Source organism: Daktulosphaira vitifoliae, unplaced genomic scaffold (genome assembly GCF_025091365.1).
Source record: "Daktulosphaira vitifoliae isolate Bord-2020 unplaced genomic scaffold, ASM2509136v1 Scaffold_1, whole genome shotgun sequence".
Classification (NCBI taxonomy): Eukaryota; Metazoa; Arthropoda; class Insecta; order Hemiptera; family Phylloxeridae; genus Daktulosphaira; species Daktulosphaira vitifoliae.
This window is the reverse complement of record NW_026099572.1, coordinates 37,097,009-37,110,106: the sequence shown is the minus strand read 5'-3', so window position 1 is coordinate 37,110,106 and position 13,098 is coordinate 37,097,009. Positions and strand designations below refer to the sequence as shown.

The 13,098-nt window shown below is 24.5% G+C and overlaps 1 protein-coding gene across 5 annotated transcripts in view; it reads right to left on the bottom strand.

The window, feature by feature from the left end:
* Positions 1-1,311: 1,311 nt before the first annotated feature.
* LOC126904106 (replication protein A 70 kDa DNA-binding subunit-like) overlaps positions 1,312-13,098 on the bottom strand; it is a 15,906-nt gene continuing 4,119 nt past the window's right edge. The window contains exons 1-6 of one of the 5 annotated variants that reach the window (XM_050682839.1): positions 5,339-5,540; positions 4,923-5,088; positions 4,406-4,607; positions 3,742-3,854; positions 3,396-3,633; positions 1,312-1,601 (exon numbers count right to left, since the gene is read on the bottom strand). In XM_050682839.1, the coding sequence (XP_050538796.1) occupies positions 1,396-1,601; positions 3,396-3,633; positions 3,742-3,854; positions 4,406-4,607; positions 4,923-5,088; positions 5,339-5,388 (975 nt within the window). In that variant the 5' untranslated portion in view covers positions 5,389-5,540 and the 3' untranslated portion in view covers positions 1,312-1,395. Of the gene's footprint in view, positions 1,602-2,936; positions 3,008-3,395; positions 3,634-3,741; positions 3,855-4,405; positions 4,608-4,922; positions 5,089-5,338; positions 5,541-13,098 lie in introns of those variants that run through there. The other 4 variants (XM_050682847.1, XM_050682855.1, XM_050682833.1 and 1 more) reach the window with 4 other exon arrangements.

The following is a 13,098-nucleotide window of genomic DNA, read 5'->3' as shown; positions in this document are numbered from 1 at the left end:
AATAAATATTTTTTAAGTGCAAAAACTATATCTACCTAATAATACTATCATAACGTTTTTTAGTAGATGACACATAACACCCATTTTAAACAAATCTTCAAATAACTTAAAAATACATTTTTGTGACTTAAAATTGTATTATACAATCTACAAATTGTTTACTATGTTTCAATTTAAGATATTATAGATAGTATGGTATATAAAATAATAAGTTAAATTTTTGTCAAACTCAAAATTTAACGGTTAATTTAAAAATTATTTAAATTAGATTTATTAGTTATCAATAAACGTATTATTAAAATGTCTTTAATATGAAATATTAATCAGAAGAATTCAATATTATGCCGGAGCACTATAACAATTTGAACAAAAAAAAATGTCAGCATAAACATTCTAGAAAATATTACTTTTTTATTTTCTCTTAATTTATAAATCATATAAAGTGGCCTAAAAAGATCTGTTTGAATAGACACTTAATCTATCAAATAACAATATTAAAAATATTAAACTCTAAAAGCAACAAAAAAATTACTAAAATGTTAGTAATTTAAAAATATATATATTTTTAATATAGTTTATATTAAAAATTATATCAGCTACAAGTGATAAATTTTTATAATTATAATTTTCTAAATTTTGAATTTTTTAAAAGTCAGTAAAATTGTTTACAATTTATAAAAATAACGAATTTTTATTTCAATTTTTTTTTGCTAATGCGTTTTCTGAAAACGAAGAAAAATGACTTTTGCTATTTAGGACTTTGTTAAAATCACATAGGTCAGTTAAAGAGCATTGAAGATTTTTAGAACTATATCTTTAAATGTTCTTTCATGAAAGAGCTTTAAAGTTTAGTTTTTTTTTTAGTTTCATGTTTAGATATTGACTTCATAAATTATTATTGACATTTGTAACCAGTTTTGAAACCAGTTTTTCGTAATTATTGGATACATTTTTAATTATGATAAACTTGGCTTCAAAAGAATATTAGACTTGAACTAAATATTGATGTATTACCTTTAATTATAATTATTATAATAATTATATTATATATATATATTTAATAATTATTAAACCAATATCAGTAACTAAAATTTTTATAGTAAAAAATTTTACTCCTAATAATAACAATTCAGATATTTAATTAAATGGTTGATATGCTGTTATTGTTATAATATAATTGAGAACTTGTTATCTATTTTATAAGAAATTACTTGAGAATCACTAAATATTAAATACTAATAATTTTGTTAATTTTAAATTAGGATTATATTAATCATAATGGTATACAAAAATTTAAATAAATGACATAATGATGAAGTAAAAATTAAATGATTTTTATACTGTAGATCATACATAGATGATTAATTAAAAAAATGTAAATATTGATCGCGAGTTTTATTTCATATTTTCAATATTCTTGTTAACAACAGTCTCAATTTTTTCTAGATCTTTTAGCTTCTTAAGTATATCTTTCCTTTTGTTACTTATAAGTTGTTCATCCTTATTTAATTCCTTCAAAGTTTCAAAGCATCTTTTCCTTTCATTTTTGTTATTTTCCTTAATTTCTTTGTACATTGCATGTTCATCATTCACTAAAACAGCTGCAAAATTCAATTTACTTAAAAAAGTTATTTTAATAATTGACATAAATAATTATTTATAAATAACAGGTTATAACCTGCTAACGTGACCTGCACTCTAGAGGAATCGCAATAGAAGTACTTAAATGACACAAATATTAAAAATAATAATATTTTATTGATATTATTTACAAAATTCTGTCCGAGTAAATAGCACTTAAAACAATTAAACTATTAGTTTATATTATATATTCATAAAAAAATCATCAGTGAAGATTTTGGAATTGGTGCTGAGTGGAATTTTTTTTTGAGTCTATCACGGAAAGTGATGGTGTTGATAGCACAACAAAAATTAAGTTACTAAACATAGCTTACAGAATGTGCGTGAAAACCTTATATTAACTCCATAGCATTGTATAATTTTTGTGTTAAACATATAAAACGAATAAAATATATTTTTGTTCCTTCAGGTGAAATTAATGAATACGAAAAACTGTTAAAACAAAGTTATGAATACTCCAGGCACAAGGTAAATTCATAGAATAGTACCTTTGAAAAAATACTCGATTAAGTGTAAAACTTCATCTCCGCTCAATATTATGAAACAAAATGTTTCAAGTAAAATATATATATTGTGTATAATTGTCTGTTATAAAAGTTTTATAATATGAATTCTTAAATAGTTAAATTATTTACTTATTTTTTGTAAATAGTAATTAATGAATTTAGAATTGACTTTAAATTCAAAATTAATAAATAATTAGAAAATAATGTTTTGAATATTGAGTCATTATAATAATTTACAAAATAATAAATTTAAAGTAATTTTAAAGAAAAACCAATATGTTTCGGTAAAATAACAAAGTTAAAGTTTTTACCATAGAATGTAAACATGTGTAACAATATTGTGTGAAATTCTTATAATATAATTTTTTGTCCCACTGGAGGATTAATAAGTTATAGTTGCTTAAAAATCGTTATTTTAGGAATTTGAACATTTTTAAACTTGTTTTACTAAAACAGGACTTTAAAATACAATTAAATTATATTACTGATAAATTTAAAAATGATGTAAAAAAAATGTATTCAAAAAAATTGTACTTCATCGTTAATTTGTATATTGAAAATGTCGATTTTTTTTACAAAAAACAAAACAATTATTATTAAATTATAATATTCAACAAAAAAACGTCAAATAGCTCATAATAAACCGTAACACAAAGAAAACAAATCTATACTGATATTTTTTCGATGGTCTTTAATTTCCCAAATCCTTTGTCCCGATTTTTCTCGTGTTGTAATTCTTAATTATTTGTGTAATGTTTATTGTGTTTATCTTTATCAGGCGACTATTGTCCACTTGTGTGGTTATCATGAAATTAATTCGGATCTAATCGTCACTGCCGACGTGTCAATGTACTTGTTTTCTAATAAAACCATATTAAACTATTTTCAAAATATGTAAATTATTTTACATTTAAATTAGCCGCCTTATTCATTTGGTCTTAAAACTTCCAGTTTAGTTATTTTTATCTTTTTGATTATGAATAGTTATTATATATAATTATTAAAACGATTACTAAGGTCAGAAATTAAAAATAAAATTAGGGGCTTGCCCTCCTTCAAAAATTATAAATTTATATTTATTGTAATATATAAAAAGTTTTTAATCGTGAGAAAAATACATCTTACCCTTTCAAAATATTATTCTGTATTCTGTTACCCCAAATTTGCTCGAGTCACGCAAACATAGTAAATGTATTGCATACATACAGCACAGGCATATTTTATGTATATTTTACTGTATATGCTTACCCGCAGAATATGATTCTTCGTTCAATAATGTTAGCGCTATGTTTTCTTGAGTTTTCTCGAAGTACCATTTTCTAAGCTCATCGTTCCAAATAGGATCTATAATTATCTGTGTATTTGGTTGAGTACTTAGTTGTAATTCACCTTTGAACCATTTTATTTTACTGTTGGACAAATACACTGTTTTTCCTAAAATATCTTTGCATAACTTGGCATTTTCTTCCCATAATGTAACCATCACCTGTTGATGTTTTTTTTAATCAAATGATACATAGATAATATTGGTGCTATAAATTGACTGGTCGATAATAGTTTTTATAAACAATAGTGTAGTAATTAAACTAAATACCTCTGTATTTGTTTCATCTATTAAACGTATTTCTCGTAAATCATACTCTTTGTTTTTTTTTTGAGAGTACACTCTTCTCAAATCATTACTTTGACTACAAATTCCAATTACATCTAGAATAATTACATTTTTTAAAGAAATTTTTATAAATATATTTTAGCTATTACTAGACTAAGTTTAGGACCTTTTTACTAAAAGTATAATGCCGTTCATGTTGCATTTGTATGAACATATATATTAATTAGTATACTTATGTATTTATTAATTTTATATTAACAAAAAACATTTAATTTTATTGATTAAAACTCATGATCGTTTCAATAAAATGTGCCTTTGGGTAATTAAAAATATATACATTTTAGATTAAAAATTAGCGTAACTCAGGCAATATTTAAGAGGTTAATTGTTTTTCTTTTGACCATTTTTAAAAACAATTACTTCATCCTTCCTCTTTTGTTTAAGTCTACAATGATTTATACAATTAAACATAATATACACTGTAAGAAATGATCCAAAATTGTACTCTTCTAAACTATTGTAAACTTGTACTCAAATATAAAATTTTTTATTAATATGATCAAAAATTTTCCTTACATTATATGTGTTAAAAACTTCCATGTATGTAAAAATGTAGACTTTTTTTAATTCAGTGTGTATCTCTTACCAACTTTAGCCCCTTCGTTAAGATTCTTCAATTCATCTAATTTTATCGTCTCTTGATGTGCCCAAATGAAGGCATCCATTTCTTCATTCATTTTTACAATTGTATTTGGACCAATCTTCAATACATATTTGTGTTTGGTCGTGTTAAATATATTATTAGCATCTAATACAACTGGCTGTGTTATGGCAACAATATTTCCCTTCTATTAAATACGTCAGTTATTTAATTTACGTTTTTCAAATCATTTTTTACTTAAAATAATAATTTTTAGATTTCTTATTAAAAAAAATAATAACATTTATCCTTTACGTGAACCATCAATGATAAACTAACTCGTGTTTGATTTTGTGGTTTATTTACAGGAGGTCTATGAGGTTCGGACCCTCTCTATGGACATAAAATCATAGTAGGGGAGGTAATGAAGAGGTAAATATCGCAACTACTCTATGTTTTAAAAACTATCTGGATCCCCATACAAATTAATTATCCAATAATTTAATGACATAAATCATAATACTTGAAAAAATTCGACATTTTTAATGGCTTCTTCGCCAAATGCAACTATTCTAATAGTCCCAGTTTTATCAGATATTTCTCCGCTCAATCGTATTCCATCAGGGGTGTTTGTATTACTAAATGAGCTCAACACACCATTTTGTATGCATTGTCCAACAATTGTACATCTTAACAAAAATTAAATTATATTTCATGACGTTTATATTTCTTTAGCAAAAATTTACGTTATTTGTAAAAAAATACACATTTTTGAAATTGTACACAGTTATTTGTATGAATGAGCGTAGCTAAAAGAAAATCGGGCAAAATAATACTCTAGCATTCTGTATATTTGAATTCCATTCCAAAACTTAAAGCTTACTCTTTAAAATGTTTTTTACGAATATACGAATATTGTACCTGAATAATTTGTCTTACCTTCTGTTTTCATGTTTGGTTATATCAATAATAGTTTTTTTTGATTCCATTATTTTAAATTAAAAAAATAGTAATAATAAATAAATATTATATAAGAGAAACTCGTATGAATAAATGAATTTTAAATTAAAATCAAAATAAATTTTCACTGGCCAACAAATTCTTTTAATTTACTTAAACACGCTAATGTATACTACTTATTAATTTTATGATGATCGCCAGTTTTCAACACAAGAACTAAAAGCTATTAACATTTTAATTTTCGTATTGATATATTAACTTAAGCAATCACTTATCCTAATAGTCTTGTAAACATTACTATTAGTATAATGTATCACAAATGTATTTCAATTATAAAAAAATGCAACAATATTGTTGTTTTTGTAGTTACTAGAAGGTATTGTATTTATGATAAATTAAATATTGTCTTAGTAATTTAATATACTATGGATAATTAAAATATATTATTTATTAATATAAAATAATGATACATGATTATGCCAATAGTCAGGAAAAAATATTAACGCTTTTTATGTTGTAACAAGTTGTTGTTTTAATAACTATTTGATATCATTTATCTGTGTTACTTGGAATTAGGGCCCTAGATCGCTAGAGACAGGTTATCAGATATGATAATCTAAAGTTCGACAGAAAATTGTGGACAACGATAAAAGTTGATAGTTGATAAAATTTAGTACAATAACTACTTGGTGATTAAAAATGTTTATAAATAAACTGATGCTCTATCATAGTCCAAAACTTATGTACATTTCTTTACTTGTTAAAAATAATATTAATAATAAGGTCACAATAAAAATACTATGCAACTGATTTGATATCAACTAAGCACCTAATAAATATTTATTATAAGCATGCAACACATTAATTAATTATTAAATTTTGGTAAATAATTTTACTCGTTAACACGGGATAAGGGTCACGATAAAATAACTAATCATCCTACCGCTCATTAATTTCATTATCGTTACATAATTAATTTTATTTAAATATGTGATTGGAAATGATTTTCCTTTAAAAAAATTTAGCTATATTCTTTAGTTTTGAAGTATGAAATTGATTAGTATGTAATAAGACCACAGGCGTCTTTAGCCATTTTAGCAGTTGTGCCCCGCTGGACTTTTTATTTAAAGATCCCTAGTAACGTCTATAACAAAGAAACAATTAGGATTAGCATATCTTACTATTTTTTCAGTCTGTAAAGTTTTTTTTAATATATTAAAATCTTGATTTTTTCATTAGTTACATAAATGGTCAACATATTAAACTATTTCGTACAGAACCCTAATTAGAACTGCTCATGTATCGAAAAATTAATGGCCATACGATAATGTTTACGCCTCAGTTTTAACGAGACTTAGAATTTTATGGCCGGAGGTAATAAAGTAGCCCTCCCCAACACACAAATCCGACTGTTTACTTTTAATCTGAACCTCGCACGTCATCAATTAAGACAATAAACCGCTCAAGAGATACATGACAGTGTTTGCTCGTGCCGCCGTTACCTACACAATATTATAGACTCGTGTTTATTTTCTTACTCATCCGAGATATTTATTTTCAATGACCGCTGATGCTGTTACAAACGTTTAATCAGACTTAGCAATTCGGCGTCAGTAAACAACATTCAGCACAAGTCTGTGATAAGATGGCTAAATGTTTAACGCTTCCCTTGTACCATAAGAACCGAAGCTCATAAAATTAAAACGACCCGCATTGAAAACATTTATCAGAAATTTTAAGTACTACGTATAAAAGAAAAGTCGACTCATACTGTCGTCTTTTTTTATATTGTTCTATACATCGTTTAGCTATAAAACTTTTTTTTAATGAACGTTTAAACATATAATGTAATTATACGCTTAGAAAGCTGAATTAACTCATAAACTACAATTAATATATGGTGTCAAGTACATTAACTTGATTCCGACTAGATTTTAGTATTAAAAAATATTTCTTACACTGTATTCGAAGTTTTCGTTATATATATATATATATATATATATATATATATATTATTCTTACTTAATAATTAAAAAGACCATTTAATTAACATATTAGACAAATATGTTTAAACACTATAATTAAATATTCTATAATAAAACATTTATTATGTTCATTTTGAGTGGACAATTAGGTATTTTTGTTGCACACTGCTGTACAAGGTGATTCGTTCAACTCTAACCACTTAAAATATTTTTTTTTTCGATTTTGTTAGTTAAATATGTACTGATGATAACTTTGGACCAGTATTTCAAAAATGATTAACAATTTTAAGTAATAATTGGAGGTGAGGGGTGAGTGCTACTATTTTAACCACTAGACATTTATTGGCCTCATTCCTTGTCCCGTCTGCGTATAAAAATATTAACTTTAAACTGTTAAATGTTAAAATGTTAAACTTCTGAAATACTGGTCTAAAAATTGTTATCGACCAGTCATTTTCATTATTAGATCATTTTCTATTTTTTTAACTAGTTAAATATGTATGTTTCCGTTAAAAAAAAATAAAGTTTGACACCCCTATAAGACATAAGGGATGAACATAAAAAATATTTCATAACAGATTAATAGAAATTCATGTGATTAAAAAAAAAAAGACAAGAAAAAAATTCACAAATAAGTTATTATTTTGAGAGTAATAGAGCGGCTAGTGTCTAAATTCTGAAATATTATCTGTACTATATTCTTCAATGAATTCCTTTTAAACTACAAGTAAATGTTTAGCTTATTTGAGCTGACTCTTATATTTAGTGCACATTATGCGTTTATCTCTTATGTCTATTTTTCAAAATATATTATTGTCGTCGGAATATGTTAAGCCTTTTTTAAAAGTAACAGTTCATGAAGAGAGGGCTGTAAGCAACCTTGAATTTGTTCTAGTGACCCCTATTACAGTGCACGCTCATTATTATGGCAAACAGCGGACCTTCAAACGAAAGTGACCCGTTGGAAATAAAGATACGTTTTCAGTAAATAAATAATTCCAAGGGCAAACATAGAGATCCCTTTTTATTGAGCATAATAATTGGTTCAAGGATATTATCAAGGATTTAGCGTTTCATATAGACACCTTTGTGTGAAACGACATGGTGCCACATGTCGTGTCAGTTGTCACACAATTACTGTGTTTAGGTCAACAAGACGTCATATGAAGAGGTATAAAATTTACGTTATATCTATACAATAGTAATAAAATAAACGTCTAAAGCAAACTGAAAATTAAAAAAAAATTTGTAAACATTAATATTTTATCAATCTATAAACATAAACGATTCTACTAGAAAAAATCGTAATATTAAATTATCTATTGTAAATAAATATATTATCTAAATATTAGTGCTACCATATTACATTAAACCTGATAATAATAATTGCATTGTCTTGAAAAAAATTATAAGATGAGTTATGTACTCAAATATAAAAGTAAATTACAACATAATAATTAATATAATATTTATTCTCGCACGTCCTAATAATTATATCTTGTCATGAACAAATATCTAGATTTTTTTTTATATTAATGGTCAAAATGTGCATGTAGAATGTTTCATTTGCAGTATGAATTTTGCACTATTAATGTAGGAAAATTTAATTTACCACATATTCTTATAAAACAATTGATGAAACATAGTTTAATAGCTTAATTCGTGTGTAATATGTGATAGTATGTATGTGTAAGTAAAAGTATACACATAATAAAAAAACAATATTGTAAAACTAAAACATGTTAATTATTAATATGACAACTTCTGTTAAGTATTACTGTTAGTCAATACAATCTTTTTTACTTTAGTATACATAATTTAAATGCAAGCTACCAAAGAAATTTGATAAGGTTTTACTTTTAGAAAATACTTAAATTCATTTTGAATATTTTTATTTGTAATACATTAATATCACGAACAAATATGTTTTTGGCGTCATCATTATAATATTCAAGCATAATAAAGTGCTGCTTTTTTTATTTGATCAATAAACTTTAACATTTTATCTTTGTTCGAAGACGTCTTATTTTATATTTGGATGCGCACGATGATAATTAAATTTATCGATGATACAATTAATAGTATCCGTTGAAATTGATTTATTCTCATTATTTTTTTCGAAACTGTCAAAAGGCTTTATTATTTAAATGATAAAATTATCTTTATAAATATATTTGACAATAATTATATATAAAACATAGTGCTAAAACCAATTTATTATTAATTTAAGTTTCAATCACACTTCAAAAATTTTCTGGTGATTTTAGCATTAAAATATCTATTTTTATATTCATTTTAATTGCAAACACACAAAATTTTAACAGTATTTATAACATTTTAGATGGTGCAGTAACTTATATTCGAATTATATATATCTGTCATGTCCTACAGGTTTTTTTTTTATGAATTTCTATATTAGGAAAATTTATAAAAGCAAACATTTTTTTTTTAATAGTGTTTTTACAGAATTTAACATCACCTTTCATCATCATGTAATAATTACGTTTTTTTAAATTTTAAATTCATATATTTCTTATATTGATATTTTACTTGGTTGAACTTTTTTTAGTTGTATCTTTTATTTAAAAAGCGTTAATTGAATAAGAGTAACACGATTTATGATTTTAAACTTTATTTACCTACTTTCTAAGAAAATTATAAAAATTAAAGGTATTCTTAATAAAAAATTACAAAAACAATCTAAGTCAATCAGCTTATGCATTTAAAATGTTTTCCTGGTATAATTTATTTTTTTTAATTTAAATATTGTATCATAACTTGGATTAAAATTAAAAACTTAGAATAATAGTGTAGAATAATAATGCATTATAGAGACTTATTGGACGTAATCGTCAAATGAAAAATAATGTCGTTCTTGAAATTTACCAAATTCTTAAAATTAAACACTATCTACAAATTTGTATCAAAGCTTTCTTGTAATGATTTTTATCACTGTCAAATATCATTTATACTTACAATTATGTAACGTCCACACTGCGCAGCGACTCCACTGCGTTATCGTTTTTTTTTATGTTCATTTCTTATGTCTTATAGGGGTGTCAACTTAATTTTGTTAATGTTAAAAATAACTAGCTTATAAAATTGAAAATTAATTTATTATAAAATTTAATTAAGAAAATGTCTGCTGGATAACAACTTTTGGATCATTATTTCAGAGTTATTAGCAATTTAAAGCAATGACTAGAGGTGAGAAGAGGTTGCTGCTATTTTTAACCCTAGACATTAATCGGTCTCAATCCTCCTCACGCCTAGGTATAAAAATGTTAATAACTTCTAAAATATTGCACCAAAAATTGTTATCGATTAGTATCTTCCTCTAAAAGAATTAAGAAAAAAATACAAAAAAGTTCTTTTGACGAGCGGGGATCGCCTTGCAGCCTGATCATGTAAGTCTATTATACAAACGATGCAGTCAATGTACATAACATGGAATTATACCTAAAAAAACAGTAGCACAGTGGGGTCGCGGTATAGTTGAGCGTGGCATAGTTAGTATAGATGATATTTGACAATGACTAAAATCACTATCATAAGAAACGTTTCGATGCAAATCTGTAGATAGTGTTTAATTTTAAGAAATTGGCGGATAAATCATTTTTAACCTACATTTTTTGTGAAAGTTTATAATAAAAAAAAAATAATGAATTTATTGCCGTAACTTTTAGCTCAACTTGCAAGTTTGAAATTGACATAATTCAATAGAAAAAAATTGTATTGTTAAGATTAATATGCAGTTAGCATATTTTATAATTCCTATTTACAGTAAATTTGTCAGAAAAGACTCTATATATTTTTTGAATTTTTACCGTAATAGATCACTTAAATAGAAATCATAGTAACCATATCTAATTAAGTTTTGGTGTTAGATTCTACAATTGAAATATACAGAACTGAATTAATTTTAATAATTTATTTTAACTAAAAAAACAATAAAAAAAAGTTAAAAATATCTACTCGATTGAGTGTATTATAAAATTTGATTATAATTGTAAAAATTCATTGTTAAATTCAGGTGAAACTAAAAATATTTTTTTTTTAGATTTATGATTTGTATAACAAAATGTTTCAAAAAATGTTGGAATGTTATAGACTGGTAGTAGCACACACAAATCGAGTTAAAAAATTAATAAATTACAAAGTAAAATGATTTACTTTTGTAGTTGAATACTTTTATCATATCAAATCTCATTCGACAATAAATAATTTAAAAATATTAGAAATTAATGATTTTAATTGTTTGTATGGTTAAAGCTATTAAAGCTACTTTTCATTTGATTAAGGGATTTTTTTTTCAGTTTTTTAGGGTAATATCTTCAACGAAACACGCATTGAAATCATTTGACATATCATTAAAAAAGTAGGTTAAGTGAGAATTGAAAAATAAAATCGCAGCCACAAAAAAAAAAAAATAAATAGTAAAATAATATTAATATGAATAAAAAATATCTTCTTATGAGGGGAGACGACAGTGATGAGATCCTTCATATTTATTGAAGTTAATGAATCTAAATGAGATAAAAATCAAATGGTTTGACACAATTGTTCTAACTTAAAAAAAAATACAAAATATTCATTGCCACAGGCGGATTTAAATCTGGTAGCCAAAGCGTAAAAGACACAAGTGTTACCGTTCGACAACTATCCATGATAAAATTGGCAATTTAAGCTAATTCAAATTTTAAAGGAAAAAAATTTTAATTTAAAGTGTCTATATCAATTATATTATATAATATTCATGAAAGTCAGTGTAAGATATTTAAAAATACAAAACACAGAATTTCAACACAAAAATAGCATATTTTTTAATACGGTAGTCATTTTCACAAAGAAGAAAATTGGTAATTTTTGGAAAGTTGGTAGGTTGTATGCAATTACTAATAATTGGTAAGCATGAAGTGTATTTGATATGACTTTAGTTCGTAATTTTGACGCTTAATCAAAATGCGACATTTTTTATACCACATTTTGTTTTTGAAATTATTATTAATTATAATAATAAGTAATATTAGTATAAAGTTTGACAAGGTATTGAGGTTTTAAATGAAATATATCGAACAAAAATCACAACGCTAAGTTCAACATTAAAAAAAAACTTTAAGTTCATTTTACTTTACCAAAAGTAACGGTCCACATCGACACTAAATGATATTGTAAGCAAAAACAATGTAATAAAGTGTATCAAGACTACACGTCAGATGTGAGCTGGTTTATATAGTAGTCGTGTCACCCGGTTGATAGTGACGGTGGACAGTTGATAAACACGACCAGATGATAATGTGTTAATTACCGTAGACGACTACACCCAAAGAAAAACCTCAATCAATTTTGATAGAGAAATTTTATCAAGGGTTTATGATAATGTTTTATTAATACGAACAAAATAATTATTCTTATAAATAATTATTGTTCAAGACAAGAAAAAAAATTATCATATTGATAAATATATCATAGATTCAATAGTAATGATATATTTATCAAATTGAACAATGAATTTATTATATAGATCGAGGTTTTTATCTGGGTGTAGTGTGCTATTATTGTCCATTTCAAGTATAAGTAAATAAACTATAACTTCATAATATACTAGTCTTAAAAAATTAATATTATATTTCTTTTTTGAAACAAATTGATACAAATATAAAATTAACAATGAATTGTTCAAATTATTTTGCTGCTGCATGGAGCTATTAACTTATATTTAGTTTTAAATAATAATTATTACAAAAAAAAAAA